Source organism: Lemur catta, chromosome 4, assembly GCF_020740605.2.
Source record: "Lemur catta isolate mLemCat1 chromosome 4, mLemCat1.pri, whole genome shotgun sequence".
NCBI classification, from domain to species: Eukaryota; Metazoa; Chordata; class Mammalia; order Primates; family Lemuridae; genus Lemur; species Lemur catta.
The window spans coordinates 26,616,565-26,634,060 of NC_059131.1; the positions used below are offsets into that span (position 1 = coordinate 26,616,565).

The 17,496-nt window shown below is 40.4% G+C and overlaps 1 protein-coding gene across 4 annotated transcripts in view; it reads left to right on the plus strand.

Annotated features, from left to right (window-relative positions):
• CRIM1 (cysteine rich transmembrane BMP regulator 1) overlaps window positions 1-17,496 on the plus strand; it is a 188,463-nt gene that overhangs the window by 103,779 nt on the left and 67,188 nt on the right. For all 4 annotated transcript variants that reach the window (XM_045549370.1, XM_045549372.1, XM_045549373.1 and 1 more), the window contains 2 exons: window positions 2,765-2,886; window positions 15,253-15,435. In XM_045549370.1, the coding sequence (XP_045405326.1) occupies window positions 2,765-2,886; window positions 15,253-15,435 (305 nt within the window). The remainder of the gene's footprint in view (window positions 1-2,764; window positions 2,887-15,252; window positions 15,436-17,496) is intronic.

Genomic DNA, 17,496 nt, shown 5'->3' on the forward strand with positions numbered 1-17,496 from the left:
CTACGTGGGACTCACATAGTCTGTAGGTGTAACATGTTTACTGGGCAAATATGGATCTGTTACCTGACAGAGTGACTCTAGATCTATCTGTGGAGAGATAACTCATGTGAATTGTGTTATATTGAACTATTTTAATATACAGAATTGCTGTTTGACCATTTCTGACTTGCAAAAATGGCAGCTCCCAAAGTTTTCAAACTAATACATAGCTGCCAGATAGATATCTGACCTGAGCCTAGGTTTACACATAGTGTGGTTCTTTCATAAGTTGCTCCTTCATTAAGGCATTAATTTCAGTTCAGGGGAGAAGTCAAAAGAAGGCAGCTGATTCGAAGGGCTCCCAAGGGAGAAGCAGCCAAGGGGCCAGGCCGGGAGCGCGCCAGCTTGCAAAATCAGGGAATCCAAATCCTCGAGTCTTTATTATGCAGTCATTCTAAGTTTAGAAGTAAAAATTCTGCATAAAGCATTTTCCTTTCCTGAGTGGATTAGTAGGCAGTTGTGTGCAATTTCCTATCTTCTGCAACATGCTGGAGACAGCCTGTAAGCGTCTCTGGGAAAATAATAGAGATATTTAAATGTTGGGAAAGATGTGGGAAATAAAAGGAAAAACAGACTTAGGGCAGACTTAGTCCTGGTGTTGACTGAGTGTGAATCTAACACTGAGAACCTGGCACATAAGCGCACATATATCTTCAGTAAAGGTTAACATCTGAAAAGGTATTTTTTGGTTGATTGTATACTCTTTGGTGTTGAAATTAGAATGATTCCCTGGAATATACCAGTAAGCAATAATGTGAATTGTAGAAGATGTGTAAGAAAGGGTTGATCTGTTCTTTTAGGATGCTTGCCCTGGAACTACATCTGAACATTGTGATCAGAGTATGGCCTCTCATTACTCCAGCCCCATTCATCTGTAAACTCTAAAGAGTCTATAAGTTGTACACAGTGCCATGTGCCATAAATGTAACAATGTAGTCATACAGCAAAATGATTATGTGCTCAGAACTGCAGTGGCTAGGCATGCAACAATATAGTCATACAGCAATATGATTATGTGCTCACAACTGCAGTGGCTAGGCATGGAACAATATAGCCATACAGCAGTATAATTGTGCTCACAACTGCAGTGGCTAGGCACATAAGCACAAAAGAGGATGGGGTGACCTTACCCGGCACTAAAAGCCCAGCTCACATGTACCCAGCCCTAGAAAGTGACTGCCCTACAGGACTATTTACTATGAATTGAGAGCGCCCAGCTCTGCTCACACAAAACAAGCAAACTATTATTTTACACCGTAGGCAGAAATACCACTGCAGCAAAACCTTAATTGTCTAACACTCTCTTCTCCCAGTAATCCAATATAATTATCACCCCACATGGAAGAACCCTGAAGGGGCCTGCCTTGGGGTAGAGGTGGGGGATCATTCACATCTTTTCAGTGGCTTTAATAGTCTTTGGTGCAAATTTTAACTTAAATTCATTTCCTTTCTAGTTCCACAGTTAATTATAAATGTAATTAAATCTCTGGGCCTGATTAGTGAGGTACTTGTGGACTATAGGCATATTTTAATTTATTAAAGATCCAAAGAACAATAGGTGAGCAAACTAATTATTTAAGGAAGAAGGGGGAAAAAACAGAATGAATATGTTAATAGTCCTCCCCTGCTGGGAATGTCATCTCCCCTCTTCTTGGCCCCTACTGTACACAAATACCCACACACTTCCTTCCAGGATGTCTTTTTTTAGGATGCCTTCATTTTAGTCCTGTCAACCTGGGAACTCCCTGTCATCCTCCCCACCCCCTGACCCATACTTCTCTCCCCAGGGGAGTCCCAGGGCACAAGCCTGGCTGCTCCTTTCACGTCATCTTAGGTGTTCGTGCTGACCCACAGCTGCCCTGAATTTCTCATTTCCAGCCTTCGTTGTAGCAGATACAACATTTTGTCTCCTCTTATTTTACCTGCCCATATTCGCCAGGTTTCTGTGTGTAGGCAGGTTTCGTAGCAGAGTGGAAGGGAAGGGTGAGAGCCAGCACAGCCAGCGTGTGCAGTTCACTGAACACCTCATTCGTGCACGTGGAGATAAATGCTCTTACGGTAGCTTAGAAGACCCCAAAATTGAAGACTTTCAGCTTCCACAGTAGCTGTCATACAGTCCATCTCCTAAAGCTGGTACCCGCTCTTTTTCCTCAATCTTCAGTCAGTTTCTTCCATTGTACACAAGTATAAATTAAATGTTGCTCAAGGCGAGGGTGCTACGAGAGACAATCACACTGACAAGAAAAGGCTGAAAATCTAATAACTTAATCGTTGAAACAAGAGTCAGAAAATGTCTGAGAAACACCTAAACATCGATAGCAACAAAGCAGCACCGGGGAGCCGCTCAGCGCAGGGGTCCTCGTTCTGCATTAGCCTGTGTTAGCCCGTGGGAGCAGCATCAATTTGCAGAATAACTGAACATATGCACCCAAGTCAGCCAGAAATGTGTGTCATGCTCAGTACCGGTCTGGTTAAGTAGTAAATGAAGTGATGAGTTTTAGAAATATTTCTATCAAAAGCAATTAAAGTTACAAATTGGGGTGTATATGAAGTAGGTGAGCCTGAACCCCTCCCACTTCCCTGTTTCCCGGTAACACCAGATAAACAAGCCAGGGTCCGACAGACCAGGTATTCTGCCACAGCCACTGCCACTTTGTTTGTGGTCTCCCAACTTCTGTGTTGTTGTTTATTCATGGGGTTTTCCTTCCCTTTTCTTTGGTTTCAGATGCGAGTGTCTCTCTGGCTTATGTGGTTTCCCCGTGTGTGAGGTGGGATCCACTCCCCGCATAGTCTCTCGTGGAGATGGGACACCCGGAAAGTGCTGTGATGTCTTTGAATGTGTTAATGGTACGTGGGGTTTCTCTTGTTCTCAGACAGTGTACATTTGTGCAGGAGGAGGAGGGAGGGTTCAACTGAGCTGCTTCTGCCTTTTACAAAGCCGGGAGTACACTCAGGGACTTGCTGGAGGGCACTCAGAGAGGTTTGCTTACGATCCCACGGTGCAGTAAAGAAAGTTAGGATGGGAACTGTCGGTCCACCCATCAGAAAGAGAAGATTGGAAATGTAATAGCAGATCACACGTAGCTCTGACTCTGCTGTGTTTCCGAATTTCAGAAATCTTGGGATTTTAGGAAAAGGATCCTGGAGCCTGTTAATCATATTCCTCCTGCTGTCTCTCAGTAACTCATCCTATGGCTGCCAGGAGGTGATCTAGCTAAAACCACATTGGACCTGCCACACTTTGGAACAGAAACAACCTTGCTCATCTAGTTTAGTATTTTCCTACTTAGGGAGAACACCTTTGACCAATGGTTGGTCATTGGTGTTGGCCTGCTTTAGGCTTGACCCTGGTGGCCCAGAAAAAGGATTCTCTGGTTACAAGATTCCTTCAGATGGAATCTGCCTCTCCCTTTCACCTTTCATGGGAAAGTTTGGTGGTTGGTGACTTGGTGTTTATTGAATTTAGATACTAGAAGGGAGGGGAACCTACTCCCTTCTAGCGGTGGAAAGGCTTCTCCACCAGAATTTTCCTAAAAAAATAAAAAGCAAAGAATAACACTCAAACAAGTTATATGTCTGATGCTCTGTCCAGCAATTGTACAGAGCATTATTTAGTCAAGACTTAACACAAGAAAATGGAAATGAATTTGGACAAATACAGCAAAATTATACATACAGAATTATCCATATCAACTACTGCCTTATGAGAATTCAGACTTCAGAAGGCTTCCTGCCCTCTCGCTAAAGCCCCTCCCTGCCCCACAAGGGAAGGTTATGTTCAAGTTGAGTCTTCCTTGATTATGTCCTCTGATTTTTAGTCCAGTGGCCACATGCTGTTGTGTTTTGTTTGCCTTTGGAGGAAACACTGGCAGTATGGCTTTGTGGTTAAGAGAGAACACAGACAGAACCAGCTGACCTCAGTTTGAAAACTGGTCCCTCCACTTACTTACTAGCTATGTAACTTTGAGGAAGTTTCTTGGTCTCCCTGGGCCTTACTTAGTTTCTACATCTGTAAAATTGAGTGAATAACAGTGGATTAAATGAGGTATTATATGTCAAGCTCTTGGAATTATGCTTCAAGTGCAGGTAGTCCCTAGTATCCTGTGTGCCCACCCTCTGTTCACATTCAGAGCCACAGTTCTGGGCCTTGGGGGTGGAGGAGGCAGATGATGAGGCTGAACTTCCTGGCTTACTGACCTCACAAATGCAAGCATGTAGGAAAGGGTGCAGAAAAAGTTCTGCATGCTTAATTCTCCTCTCAATGCTTCTCCCACCTCTCTTATCGCTTAGCCAGTAGTAATGCCCTTTAAACACCAGCAAATGACCAAGCAGACCTTTCTCTGGCACCACTGCAGTTTAGTTTATTGTAGATGATATTCTGTGAATACTTAACTTGGACCATTTGAGACAGAAATAGTCGCTGCTTAGGTTCCCAGAGCCTCGGATGTGCTTCCTTCCAGTGCTCATTGCTCTGAAAATACTTCCTCTCGTGCCTGACTCTCGCTCTAGAATGCAAGCTGTCCATCACGTTCATCTTTGTATCTGTGGATAGTACCCTATGTCTGCCTCACAGGGCACATATTGTTGAGTGAACGAGTTAGGGAGTGATCTGATTCATATCACCTTAGTTTGCTCCAGAGGTGTCTATTAAATACCAGCGCATAGAAGGGTTACTTTCTAAGAATCCTCCATCTTTTACTGCCCTACACTTTAATCTTAACTCATTTGTCCCCTGGAAATATCACTTCTAGTAGTAAGATTTGCTGTTGTTTCCTCAGGGTAAGGAATAAGAGTGGCTTTCTTCTCTCCTTGCTTCTTGGTTCTAGAAACTCGAGTGTCATGCTTTTCTTATCAGAACATTGACTTTACATTTCGCTCCAATCTGATGTGTCTCAGGCTGTTAATAGCTGCACCCCCACCACTGAGTGGCCTTGGGATCAATCTTCAGAGCCTGTCCCTGTTTATAGCCACTTTTTGTAGAGCCATGACTTCAGGAAAAGGATTTGCCATCTGCCAAGAGAAAATGTTGAGTCAACAGAACGCAGTTTACTGTGTTTCTGGTGGTTGCTTCTTTCTTGCCACCATAAACTTGTTGGATGATCTTTGCTTTATTTCTCATCTTGCTGTAGTGTCTCTGTTGTTGTGTTAGTCATTCAGCTGTAGAAGAGCCTAGGAACTAATACTATGAAGATCCGTAAGCCTACACAATATTTTTAAGGGCAATCTGTCTCAAAGCCTATATTTTACTTTTAACATATGCATACATACACACTCATATATATGAATATTCATATATTCATATATATGAGTGTGTATGTATAATATATATGAGTGTGTATGTATATATATAAGAAATATATTTACCACCCAGTGTCCCGGAAGAATCTTGCTGTTGTCATAAGGTCACCATTAGAAAATATTACATATCAAATATTCATTATCATCACTTAGAAAAGCAGAGGTCTATTTTTATGTATGTATACATATATGAAGTTATCCACAGAGGATTTGAGGCAACTTTACAGTGAGAATAGATTCAATAACATGGTGGTAAAATATTAATGAGAAAAGAGAATCATAACCACAGAGTTGTAAGAGAAAATTGAAAGTGAAAATCAAACAGAAAGCACCCACAGGTATGCAGGCCATACGTGTCTATGTAGTTTCCAGAGTTAAACATCAGATTAGACCCCCAGCTTCTTGGCCATCAAAGTGAAAAAAGAGATAGGGTCAGATACAGAATTCTTATTTTCAGAGAAAACAAGCTTGCTGGACAGAGCAACTCTCTCTCTAATGGAGCTTTCTCACATGGGAAATGAAAAAGAAGCCCTAGATGCTGAAGTTGGTCCTGTGCTCAATTGCTTTCACACTGCAAATGCAGAAACAGGTTTCCTGTGGTGGTTCTTCTCAATTAAACGCAAAAGCAAATATTAAAATGCAACTCAATGGAAGCAGTTCCAACAGATCAGATTGACACAGCCAGACCGTAGGCGCCTACAGCGTTGTCTCAGTTTGAGAACTCTCGATATGGTAGAGTAGATCCAGAGACCCGACCCCAGTTCATGGGATGTTAACATAACCAACCCCACGGGCAGAGTGGAGAGTGCATGGCAGCACACAGCTCTTATGCTGCCATTCATAGGATCCAGATGGTCACGTTATTTTTTTTTTAAGATAAGCATTAAAGTGGAAATATAAGATTTAAAAATATTCACCCAGAACTTGAGTACTCCTGAGTTTTGAAAACGCTAGCCTGGATGAATAAATAGAACACCTGGCTCCATACATATTATTTCTCTTTGCGGTTTGGTTTGATTTTGTTTTGGTGGAGGGATGGGAGAGTTGCAAATCAGATTACGACAGTTTTGTGACTGCATTCTCTGGCAAGAGCCAAAAGTAGGATTTGTGAAGTGTTGGCTGAGTGAGAACCCTGTTGTTTAGAGACCAAAGGAACAGGTGGTATGATTGAGTTCCTTTTATGTAAACTTAGAAGTTGTCAAAATCATCACCTCCTGCAAGTATGACCTCCAAAGCAGTGTTTGAAAAATCGTGTATCTCTTTTAAGAAATAGTTCTACGTCTGCTCTGGCCCATAAACAAATGTTCTGTTAGTGATCAGCTAGAGCTGGGTGATGGCCTCTACTTTTAGATGGGCGTGTGTTCTCCATTTTGTCACAGTACCACCTATCGTCTGACACGTGGCCCACCTCTTGTTTCAGAAGGCATTTGGTTTGAAATCCTAGTCAAAGAATGTGGAAGTGATCATCTGGTTCCTTAGATATGATCGGTTCTCCAGTGTATGTGCACAGACATCTAGATAAAACAGAATATCTTGGTTAAAGTGTTATAGGCAATAACTGACTCTTCCAGCATGACTTAGTTATAAGCTGTTGCCTAAGTAAATGAATTAGTCTGCAGTATTTCATTATTGGATATAAGCCAGTTGAAACTACCAAAAGTATTTTTAGCTTTATAATATTTAACACTGAGCTGTTCATTGTGACGACATATTAATAGTTAGCAGGACCAGGTATATATTGAGGCTAGTCCACATTCACAGCTCTAAGAACATGTCATCAGGATAAAAGAGAAGCATCTTCCTCTTGCCATGGTGCCGAGAGTGGTAGGTAGATGGGGCAGGGCAGGACCGTCACTTGTCTACACCAGGATTAGCCAAAGGCAATTTCAGGTGGTAATGAAATAGGTTCAGACAGAAGGGAACAGAATACAGCTTAGCTTCTGTTTGTAGCCTGTTTGTGTGCCGTTTGAAACCTTTAACTGTTAGAGCACTGTCCCTGCGGCACTCTGATTCTCACAGCAGTATAAAATGCAGATTTTAACCAGCCTGAGCAACATAGTGAGACCCTTCTACAAAAACTAAAAAGATTATTTGGGCACGGTGGTGCGCACCTATAGTCCCAGCGACTGGGGAGGCTGAGGCAGGAGGATCCCAGGAGTTTGAGGTTACAGTGAGCTATGATTGTACCATTGCACTCTGGCCTAGGCAACAGAGCAAGACCCTGCCTCTAGAAACAAAACAAAACAAAAAGCAGATTATAAGTGAGCACTAACAGCTAAGAGTCTTTATTATGGTCATGCTGCCCAACCAGTAATTAGTTCCTATTTTATTCAAGGATATATGAAGGTTAACAAAAATTGGAAATGATCCTGTGTTGGCCCTGACAGAATTTTCTCAGACATTAACATGTTCACCGTTTAAAGGGGAGCCATGCCCAGAGTCAGTTTGCTCCTAATGTAAAATTTTGGCCTAGAAAATTCAGACCTGCAGCCTGCTAATAAGAAAACTAATACAAAAAACATCTATTAAGAACCATGTCCAGGCCGGGCGCGGTGGCTCACGCCTGTAATCCTAGCCCTCTGGGAGGCCGAGGCGGGCGGATTGTTTGAGCTCAGGAGTTCGAGACCAGCCTGAGCAAGATCGAGACCCCGTCTCTACTAAAAATAGAAAAGAAATTATACGGACAGCTAAAAACATATATATATATACAAAATTAGCCGGGCATGGTAGCGCATGCCTGTAGTCCCAGCTACTCGGGAGGCTGAGGCAGGAGGATCGCTTAAGCCCAGGAGTTTGAGGTTGCTGTGAGCGAGGCTGACGCCACGGCACTCACTGTACCCCGGGCAACAGAGTGAGACTCTGTCTCAAAAAAAAAAAAAAAAAAGAACCATGTCCATATAGCAGTTACGCTCAGTGATATTTCTAGGGACGTAACGTCTTCTAATGATACAGTAATGGAGAGAATCTGGCACTTTGAAAGCAGTTCTCCATTCAGTATGTATTTATTGAGCACCGCTCACGTTCCTGGGGCCTTATTAAACTAATTTTGTTTAAGAGTGATGCAGTCTTTTGTAATCCTTTATAAGGATTGTTCCCTTTCCCTCATCCTAAAATAGGGCCTGCTCGATGTCCCCCAGCACACGCACACACTTCCCCTCACTCCCATAGAATAAGCCAATTGAAACAACCAAAAATATTTTCAGTCTTATAATATTTAATACTGAGCCATTAATGTAACAATATAGCCAGCTGGACCGGGTATGTATTGAGGCTAGTCCACATTCACCGATAAGAACATGTCATCAGGATAATTAATACATTAAAGTGAAAACATAAGATTTAAAAATATTCACACAGAACTCAAAAACCCCTGAGTTTTGAAAACACTAGACTGGATAAATAGATGGACAAACCTCCTTGATCAATACTACTTCTCTTTGAAGTTTGGTTTTATTTTGTTTTTTTGGTGGAGGGATGTGAGAAGCTGATGTAAAAGCTGCAGCAAGTTATCCAGAGGATTTAGCAAAGATCATTGATGAAGATGGCTTCATTGAACAACAGATTTTCAGTGTAGATGAAGATGCCACCTAGGACTTTCATAACTAGAGAAGAGAAGTCAATGCCTGGCTTCAAAGCTCCAAAGGACAGCCTGGCTCTCTTCCCAAGGGCTAATGCAGCTGGTGACTTTAAGTTGAAGCCAGTGCTCATTTACCTAAATTCCAAAAATCCAAAGGCCCTTAAAAATTATGGGAAATCTTTTATGTCTGTGGTCTATTTTTAATAATGTAAATGGAACAACAAAGCCTGGATGGCAGGACATCTGTTTACAGCATGGTTCACTGAATATTTTTAGCCCACTGTTGAGAACTACAGCTCAGAAAAAAAGATTCCTTTCAAAATATTATGCTCATTGACAATGTACCTGGTCACCCAAGAGCTCTGATGGAGATGTACAAGGAGATTAATGTTGTTCTTATACCTGCTAACACAGCATCCATTCTGCAACCTGTGGATCAAGGAGTCATTTTGACTTTCAAGTCATATTATTTCAGCAATACATTTCATAAGGCTATAGCTGCCATAGGTAGTGATTCCTCTTATGTATTTGGGCAAAACAGATTGAAAACCTTCTGGAAAGCATTCATCATTCTAGTTGCCATTAAGAACACCTGTGACTCATGGGAGGCAGTCAAAATATCAAAATTAATGGGATTTTGGATGAAGTTGATTCTAACCCTCATGGGTGACTTGGAGGGGTTCAAGACTTCAGTGGAGGAAGTCACTGCAGATGTGGTAGAAATAGCAAGAGAACTAGAATTAGAAGTGGAGCCTAACTGGGCATAGTGGCTCATGCTTGTGACTGATGCAGGAGGATCACCTGAGGCCAGGAGCTCGAGACCAGCCTGGACAACATAGGGAGACCTTGACTCTACAAAAAAAAAAAGAAAGAAAGAAACGAACCAGGCATGATGGCACATGCCTGTCATCCTACCTACTCAGGAGGCTGAGGCAGCAGGATGCCTTGAGCCCAGGAATTCAAGGTTACAGTGAGCTAGGATCTCACCACTGCACTCCAGTCTTGGTGACAGAGCAAGACCCGATTGATTGATTGATTGATTGATTTATAAAATACAATACAGAAGTGGAGCCTGACGATATGACTGAATTGTTGCAATCTCATGATAAAACTTTAATGGTTGAGGAGTTGCTTCTTATGGATGAGCAAAGACACTGATTTCTGAGATGGAATCTACTCCTGGTGAAGACTGTGAACATTATTAATAAATGACAACAAAGGATTTAGAATATTACTTAAATTTAATTCATAAAGCAGCAGGGTTTGAAGGACTGACTCCTGTTTTGAAAGAAGTTCTACTGCGGGGAAAATGCTATCAAACAGCATTGCATGCTGCGGAGAAATCTTTCATGAAAGGAAGAGTCAATCAGTGTGGCAGACTTCATTGTTGTCTTCTTTTAAGAAATTGCCACATTCACCCCAGCCTTCAGCAGCCACCACCCTGATCAGTCAGCAGCCATCAACATCGAGGCAAGACCTTCCACCGGCAAAAAGGTTGTGACTCATTGAAGGCTCAGATGATCGTTAGCATTTTTTAGCAATAAAGTATTTTTAAATCAAGATATGCACATGATTTTTTAGACATAATGCTATTGCACACTTAATAGACTACAGTATAGTGTAAATGTAACTTTTATGTGCATTGCGAAACCAAAAACTTTGTGTGACTTGCTTTATTGCGATGCTCGCTTTATTGTGGAGGTCTGGGTCCAAATCCTTGCTGTCTCCAAGGTGTGCCTGTGCCTGTCACCACCTGCCAATCAGTGTAATTCGATAGGCAGTAGCGTTTAGTAGTAGTCTGTATTATTAATATAAGGCTCTTTTTCAGGAGCTCTGAAATATATTAAAGAGGGAAAGGAAGATTCCAGAACTTAGAAACATAAAATTTAATTTTGCAGACAACAAAACATGTATAAAAATCACTAAACAGACACTTTTATGCATCACTGCATTGAGAAGTACAACTTACATAGTAAATTATTTCTTCATAATATTTTTCTTTTCCGTATCCACTTAAATCATCCTCTTGTAGAGGTTGTGGCAATCTCTGCACTGTTGTGAGACTTACGTCTGTTCCCAACAGGTAAAGCAGTCATTGGTCCTCAAAGACCACAGGTAGCCTTTTTATCATGCACTTTTTTGAAGAGCCTTTATAAATTGTTCTCAGTGTCAAACAGAGATTTCATTGTATTATGTAATTTTTTTTTAAAACCTAAAGGATTGATCGTGTTTTCTGAGCTGCGTTTTTTAGGACTCTGTCTTGCTAAATTGCCCCCCCCACTTTGCTCCCTGTGCTGTGGCTACTGGAACCTCACTGCCCCAGTCCTCTGTCATCCCCATCCCCTGCCCTGAAGCTCTGCACGCCCCACCAGTTCTTTCCAATCCCAACTAAGATTAGTATGTTGACTTTTTAGTCAAAAGTATGTAGAAGAATTCTGGGCTATAAGATGATTCTTTGTAACATTAATTTTCTGAAAAAAATATTGCAATCATGCAGCACCAAGGAAAGAGCTTCAAACATACATTTACTGCACACGTGCACATACAGTCACCACTTGTCTCACACAACTGGTGACTTTAGGCAGGTGCTCATCTCTTTAAATTTCATTTTTCTCATTGAAAAAATGAATATTAATACTTGTTCTGTCTTCTCAGTGGGGTTGCTATGAAATCAAATGAGAAAGAAATTATCCTTAAATACAATAAAAATACAAATATACTCAAAATGCAATGAAAGTTTCTGAAAGTGTTTCAGACATGTAAGGTGATATACTGAGAAATTATCTGGGGACAAGGGAGCCCATGAAAGATGTGATTATATCATCCAGCTTTCTCTACCTGATTGAACAGGCCTCATCAGCTCAGGAAAATGTTCGTTAGTTTAGGAGTACTTCTTTTAAATAGTTTATGAAAAACATAGCAGGCAGTTCACCAGTTTAAGCTGTATAATCCCGTTGTTTTTAGTGTATTCACAGAGTCGTGCAGTCATCACCACTATCGTTAGGACATTTTCATCAACCTCCCCCACCCCCGCGAAAAACTCCTGAACCCATTAACAGGCATAACCCCATTTCCCACCAAAGCCCCCAGCCCTAGGCAGGCACTAAGCTACTTTCTATCTCAATAGATACGACTGTTATGGGTATTTCATATAAGGAATCATACAGTACATGGTTCTTTGTGACTGGCTTCTTTCACTTAGCATGTTTCAGGGTTCATTCATGTTTTGGCATATATCAGAACTTGGTTCTGTTTTACAGCCAAATATTATTTCATTGGACATACCAGTTTTTGTTTATCCATACATCAGTTAAGGGACATGTTTTGGCTGTTGTGCTACTATGAACATTTGTGTACAAGTTTTTATGTGGGTATATGTTTTTATTTCTCTTGAGTATATACCTGGGAGTGGAATTGCTTAATCATACGGTAATTCTGTGTTTGATATTTTGAGGAAACGCCAGTTTTCCAAAGCAGCTGCGCTTTCACATCCTCACTAGCAATATATGGGAATTCCAGTTTCTCCACGTCTCATCAACACTTTAACTATCTTTTTGATTATAGGTATCCTAGTGGATGTGAAATAGTATCTCACTGTGGCTTTGATTTGCATTCCCCTAATGACTTACAGTGTTGAACATCGTTTTGTGTCATTTTTGGCCATTTCTGTATCTTTTTTGGAGAAATGTCTGTTCAAATGTTTGCCCAATTTTCAACTGAGTTATTTTTTATTGTTGAATTATAAGAGTTCTGGGTACGGGTTTGCTTTTTTTTTTAAATTAGATATATGATTGCAAATACTTTCTCCCAATCTTTGAGTTGTCGTTTTACTTTCTTGATGGTTTCTTTTGAAGCACAAAAGTAGATGAAGTTCAGTTTATGTGTTCTTCTTTTGTTGCTTATGCCTTTAGTGTCATACCTAAGAAACCATGGTCTAATCCAAGGTCACAAAGATTCACTCCTTTGTTTTATCCTAAGATCTCTACAGTTGTAGCTGTTACACCTAAATCATAGCTCTATGATTCATTTTGAGTTAATTTTTATATATGGTATGCGATGTAGGGAGTCCACCTTCATTCTTTTGCATATAAATATCCAGTTGCCCAGCACCATTCGTTGAAAAGACTGTTCTTTCCCAAATTGAATTGTCTTGACTCCCTCACCAAAAATCAATTACTGTTGTAGTTTATTTCTACACTCTTAATTCCATTGAACTATATATCTATCCTTATGCCAGAACCACACTATCTTGATTACTGTAGCATTATATTATGTTTCAAAATCAGGAAGTGTGAGTCCTCTAACTTTATCCTCCTTTTTAAGATTGTTTTGGCAATTCTGGGTCCCTTGCATTTCCATATGAATTTTAGGATCTGCTTGTCAATTTCTATAAAAGAGCCAGCTAGGATTTTGATAGGGAGGGATTGCATTGAATATGTAGATCAGTTTGGGGACTGTTTCCATTTTAGCAATGTTGTCTTCTAATCCATGAACGTGGGGTGAATTCCTATTTAGTTAGGCTTTATAAATTTCTTTCAGCAATGTTTTGTTGTTTTCAGAGTACAAGTTTTGCATTCATTTTATTCAGTTTATTTCTAAGTATTTTATTCTTTTTCATACTATGGAGAATGGGATTGTTTTCTTGACTTGATTTTTCTAATTGTTCGTGCTAGTGTATAGAAACACAATTTGGGGGTTGCAGTTGTACTCTGCAACCTTGTTGAACTTGTTTATAAGTTCTGATAGTTTTTTAGTGGATTTTTCAGAATGTTTTATATATAATATTATGTTATCTGCTATTAGAGTTTTGTTTCATCCTTTCCAATCTAGATGCCTTTTATTTATTTTTCTTCCTTAATTTCTCTGGCTAGAATTTTCATTACAATGTTGAATCGAAGTGGTGAGAGTGGACATCATTGTCTTGTTCCTGATCTTAGGCAGAAAGCATTTAGTCTTTCACCATTAAATACAATGTTAGCTGTGGGTTTTTTTGTAGATGCTATTTACCAAGTTGAGGAAGTTCTCTTCTGTTCCTAGTTTGTTGAACATTTTTATCATGAAACAATATTAAATTCTGTCAAATGCTGAAAGCTATATCTATTGAGATGATCATATGGTTTTTGTTCTTTATCCTATTGACATGTCATCTTACATTATTGATTTTGGGGGAGTGTTAAACCAACCTTGCATTCTGGGAATAATTCCCACTTGGTCATGGTATATAATCCTGTTTATATGTTGCTGGATGTAGTCAGGTAATAATTTTTTTTTGAGGATTTTTATGTCTATATTCATAAGAGACACTGATCTGTAGTTGTGATATCTTTGTCTGTTGGGAGTTATTTTAAATCAAACAAATTTAAAGATAAAGAATAAACTTAGGGAGAGTCTTTCAGGGCAGAGACAAATTTAAAAATCATTGGTATGGCTGGGTGCAGTAGTTCACACTTGTAATCCTAGCACTTTGGGAGGCAGAGATGGGAGGATCACTTGAGGCCAGGATTTTTGAGGCTACTGTGAGCTATGATGATGCCACTCCACTCTAGTCCAGACAACAGAACAAGACCCTGTCTCAGAAATGAAACAAAACACTGGTGTCATGATGAGAGTTCTAAATATGCAATTATGAGTCCTTAGCAGAACATAACCTTGAAACACAATGGCAAGCACAGGGTTTTAGTTGAAGAGCCACTGTTTTTGCTTCTGTCATTTGCTAAATTATGACTTTGAGTAAATTACCCAGGATTTCTTCACTTCTAAACTCGGCATAAGAATATCTACAGCAGACCTTTCTTATTGAGATTAAGTGAATTAATGCATGTAGAAAGTGTTTTGTTATAGACCAAGCACTATTAAAATTATAGAATTTTAAACAGAAAAAAGAATTTAAGAACACTGAAGGCACAGAACATTACCACCTCCAAAAAGGCCTAAATAAATTTTTTGAGGCAGAACAAAACCTAATGTGAAGACAGGATCATTTATTTGAGGTAGAGAATGATTTAACAAAATAAATATAATCTGTTTAAAGCACATACCAGATATGTGAGTTTCATGGTCATAAAGTTTAGGTTTATTTGGGATGGGAGGAAGTCAGTGTAGATTTTGCTAAGGGGAATTTCGATTCCTTGTTGTAAACAGGATAACAGTGTGTTTTGTTTATTTTACTTTGCTTGGCTTTATTGCTTCCGTTACATAAAGTTGTATTGAGTTTAGTATATTTCCATCAAGTTGTAACCCCCTACCATTAGGATTTTCTAGAGGCTTTCTGAAAAACATCAAAGGACACCACTCAAAAATGACTTAGAATATGCCTTGTTTGTTTTAACTCCTTTCAGAAACAAAGCCAGCCTGTGTCTTCAACAACGTGGAATATTACGACGGAGACATGTTTCGAATGGACAACTGTCGCTTCTGTCGATGCCAAGGGGGCGTTTCCATCTGCTTCACTGCCCAGTGCGGTGAGCTGAACTGCGAGAGGTACTATGTGCCCGAAGGGGAGTGCTGCCCAGTGTGTGAAGGTGAGAAAAGGTGCTAATTAAAGATTAATACGAGTGTACATGGTACAGAGTTTTAATATGAAAATTGACCTAATTCAGTCCTGTCCAAAAGTAGAAGAATATTGAAGTTCTTTTTCTATGACATTGTGGTCTATATTTTAGAATGTTGATAGTGCAGGTAGAGTATAAGGAAACACTTCCCTGGGGGAAGCCATGCCCTGGGTATAGATGATGGGTCCCCTGTTTCCACAGGTCAACATGAGATTTCCCAGAGTTGCTTTCTGTTCCTCCCCTGCAGTTCTCGCAGTTGGTTAGCAAGTCCTGGGGCAAAGCTTTGTCTTCACCCTGACTTTGGAATTCACCACCTCTTCTCTGCACATTGCTCCACTGGGATAGGATGGGCTTTGTCACCAACAATCAGTCTCAGCCAGTCAGCCCAGAGAGCCACCCACCCTGTGTCCTTACCAGTATCCCTGCCCCTCCAAGTGGGATTAGGACCCTGCCGCTCCTCCTTTGAAAATATGTGGTGGTGAGAGGATGGTTGTAGTGTGGTATGGCAGCGACACCAGCTCGAGACCCAGCCAGGTGTCAGGTGTAACTTTTAGGGACCTGCTTTCTCTGCATTCCCCTCTTCTCTCCAAGAAGTAACATTTCCATGTTCCTCCAACAGGCTGTATCTTCCCATCTCTGATATTCATAAATAATAAATATCTCAGAATAGTGCCTCTCTTATTCAGTACAACCCACAAATTTTAAGGATTAGGGCATTGAAGTTCAGAAAAGTAAAGTCACTTGCGTGAGTTTACAGTGAGGCTAGGAACAATACTTCCATGCCTGGCTGTGTCCATGATATCCTCCTGACCACACGACAGTTTTCCCCAGAGAGGAGGGTCATGTGAGCCTTTTTGTCCTGACTGGACCACACATCTTCAGTCTGAAGTCATACATGTTGGTCTTGTACTTGAACTCTGCACACAAAGTGGGAGGGTCCATACTTTGTTCTTTAAATGGTTGAGCTATATTTGCCACATAATATCGAAAATCTGATATGTTGACATTCCTAACATTGATTAGTTGTTCATAACAATGGGACCTTTTCCTTATTAGAAATTATTTTACCCAACACAGGAGAAAGGTAGTTTACCTTTCAGTTGTCGTCGAAGATTAAAAAAAAAATCCATCAAACTTTTAAGCCTATAATAGTGTCCCAAACTACATAGCGGTTGGTGGTGTGAAAACATAGATATGAACCTCTGTGTAATAATCATAATGAGTTGTCTAGGCACACATCCGGTTATGTCTCACTTCCTGGAATTCAGATCTAGCCTCAAAGTAGAAATGAAGTCTTTAGTATAATATTTTTTATAAAGGAATTTAGAAAGTCTTATCTAGTGCAGGTCTATTGGCCACTTCCGTCTCTGGCAGACTGCCTTTCTAAAGCTGTGACTGCACTATTTTAAATTTTGACTTTCTAACTTTCTTATAATGCCCGATTACCTCCTTAGAATAAAGATGACCAAACTCGAAATTGTCTAGACTCTTCTCCCAACACGGCAGTACCTGTTTTGTCGAGACCAGTTTTTATGCGCTTCTGAGAAAGAAAATTGAGTAATTTATTTAGTTGCTCTCAATATAGGGGTACTCAGGTACTCTGAACACAGTATTTTGTATCCTTGTCAGTAAATTCAGTAAGCATTTTTTTTTTCATAGTAGTCTTGGTGACATTTGTCTCCCAACCTTGGCTGCTGCTTAGCTGCCCAGCTACGAGAAGAAAACTGGCCTAAGTTCACAGCCTTTCTCTAAGGCACGGTGGCCCATGGTGTGTCTAAACCAGCCTTGTCATGAACAAGGCCACAGCAAGGGCCTGCTCTGCTCCTCACTGTCGTCCACATGGACTTGCGGGCTCTGTGAAATATGGTTCAATTAGTCCTGGGAGTAGCAGTATCATTCTAAGCTAGATGGGGCGATATTCCTTCTACTTCACAGGCAGTGAAATCGAGGTGTGATAAACGTTTAAGTCAACAACTCTAAGACATTGTCAGAGCCTAAAATGAATCTGTTTTCTAATTACCAACCCACAGC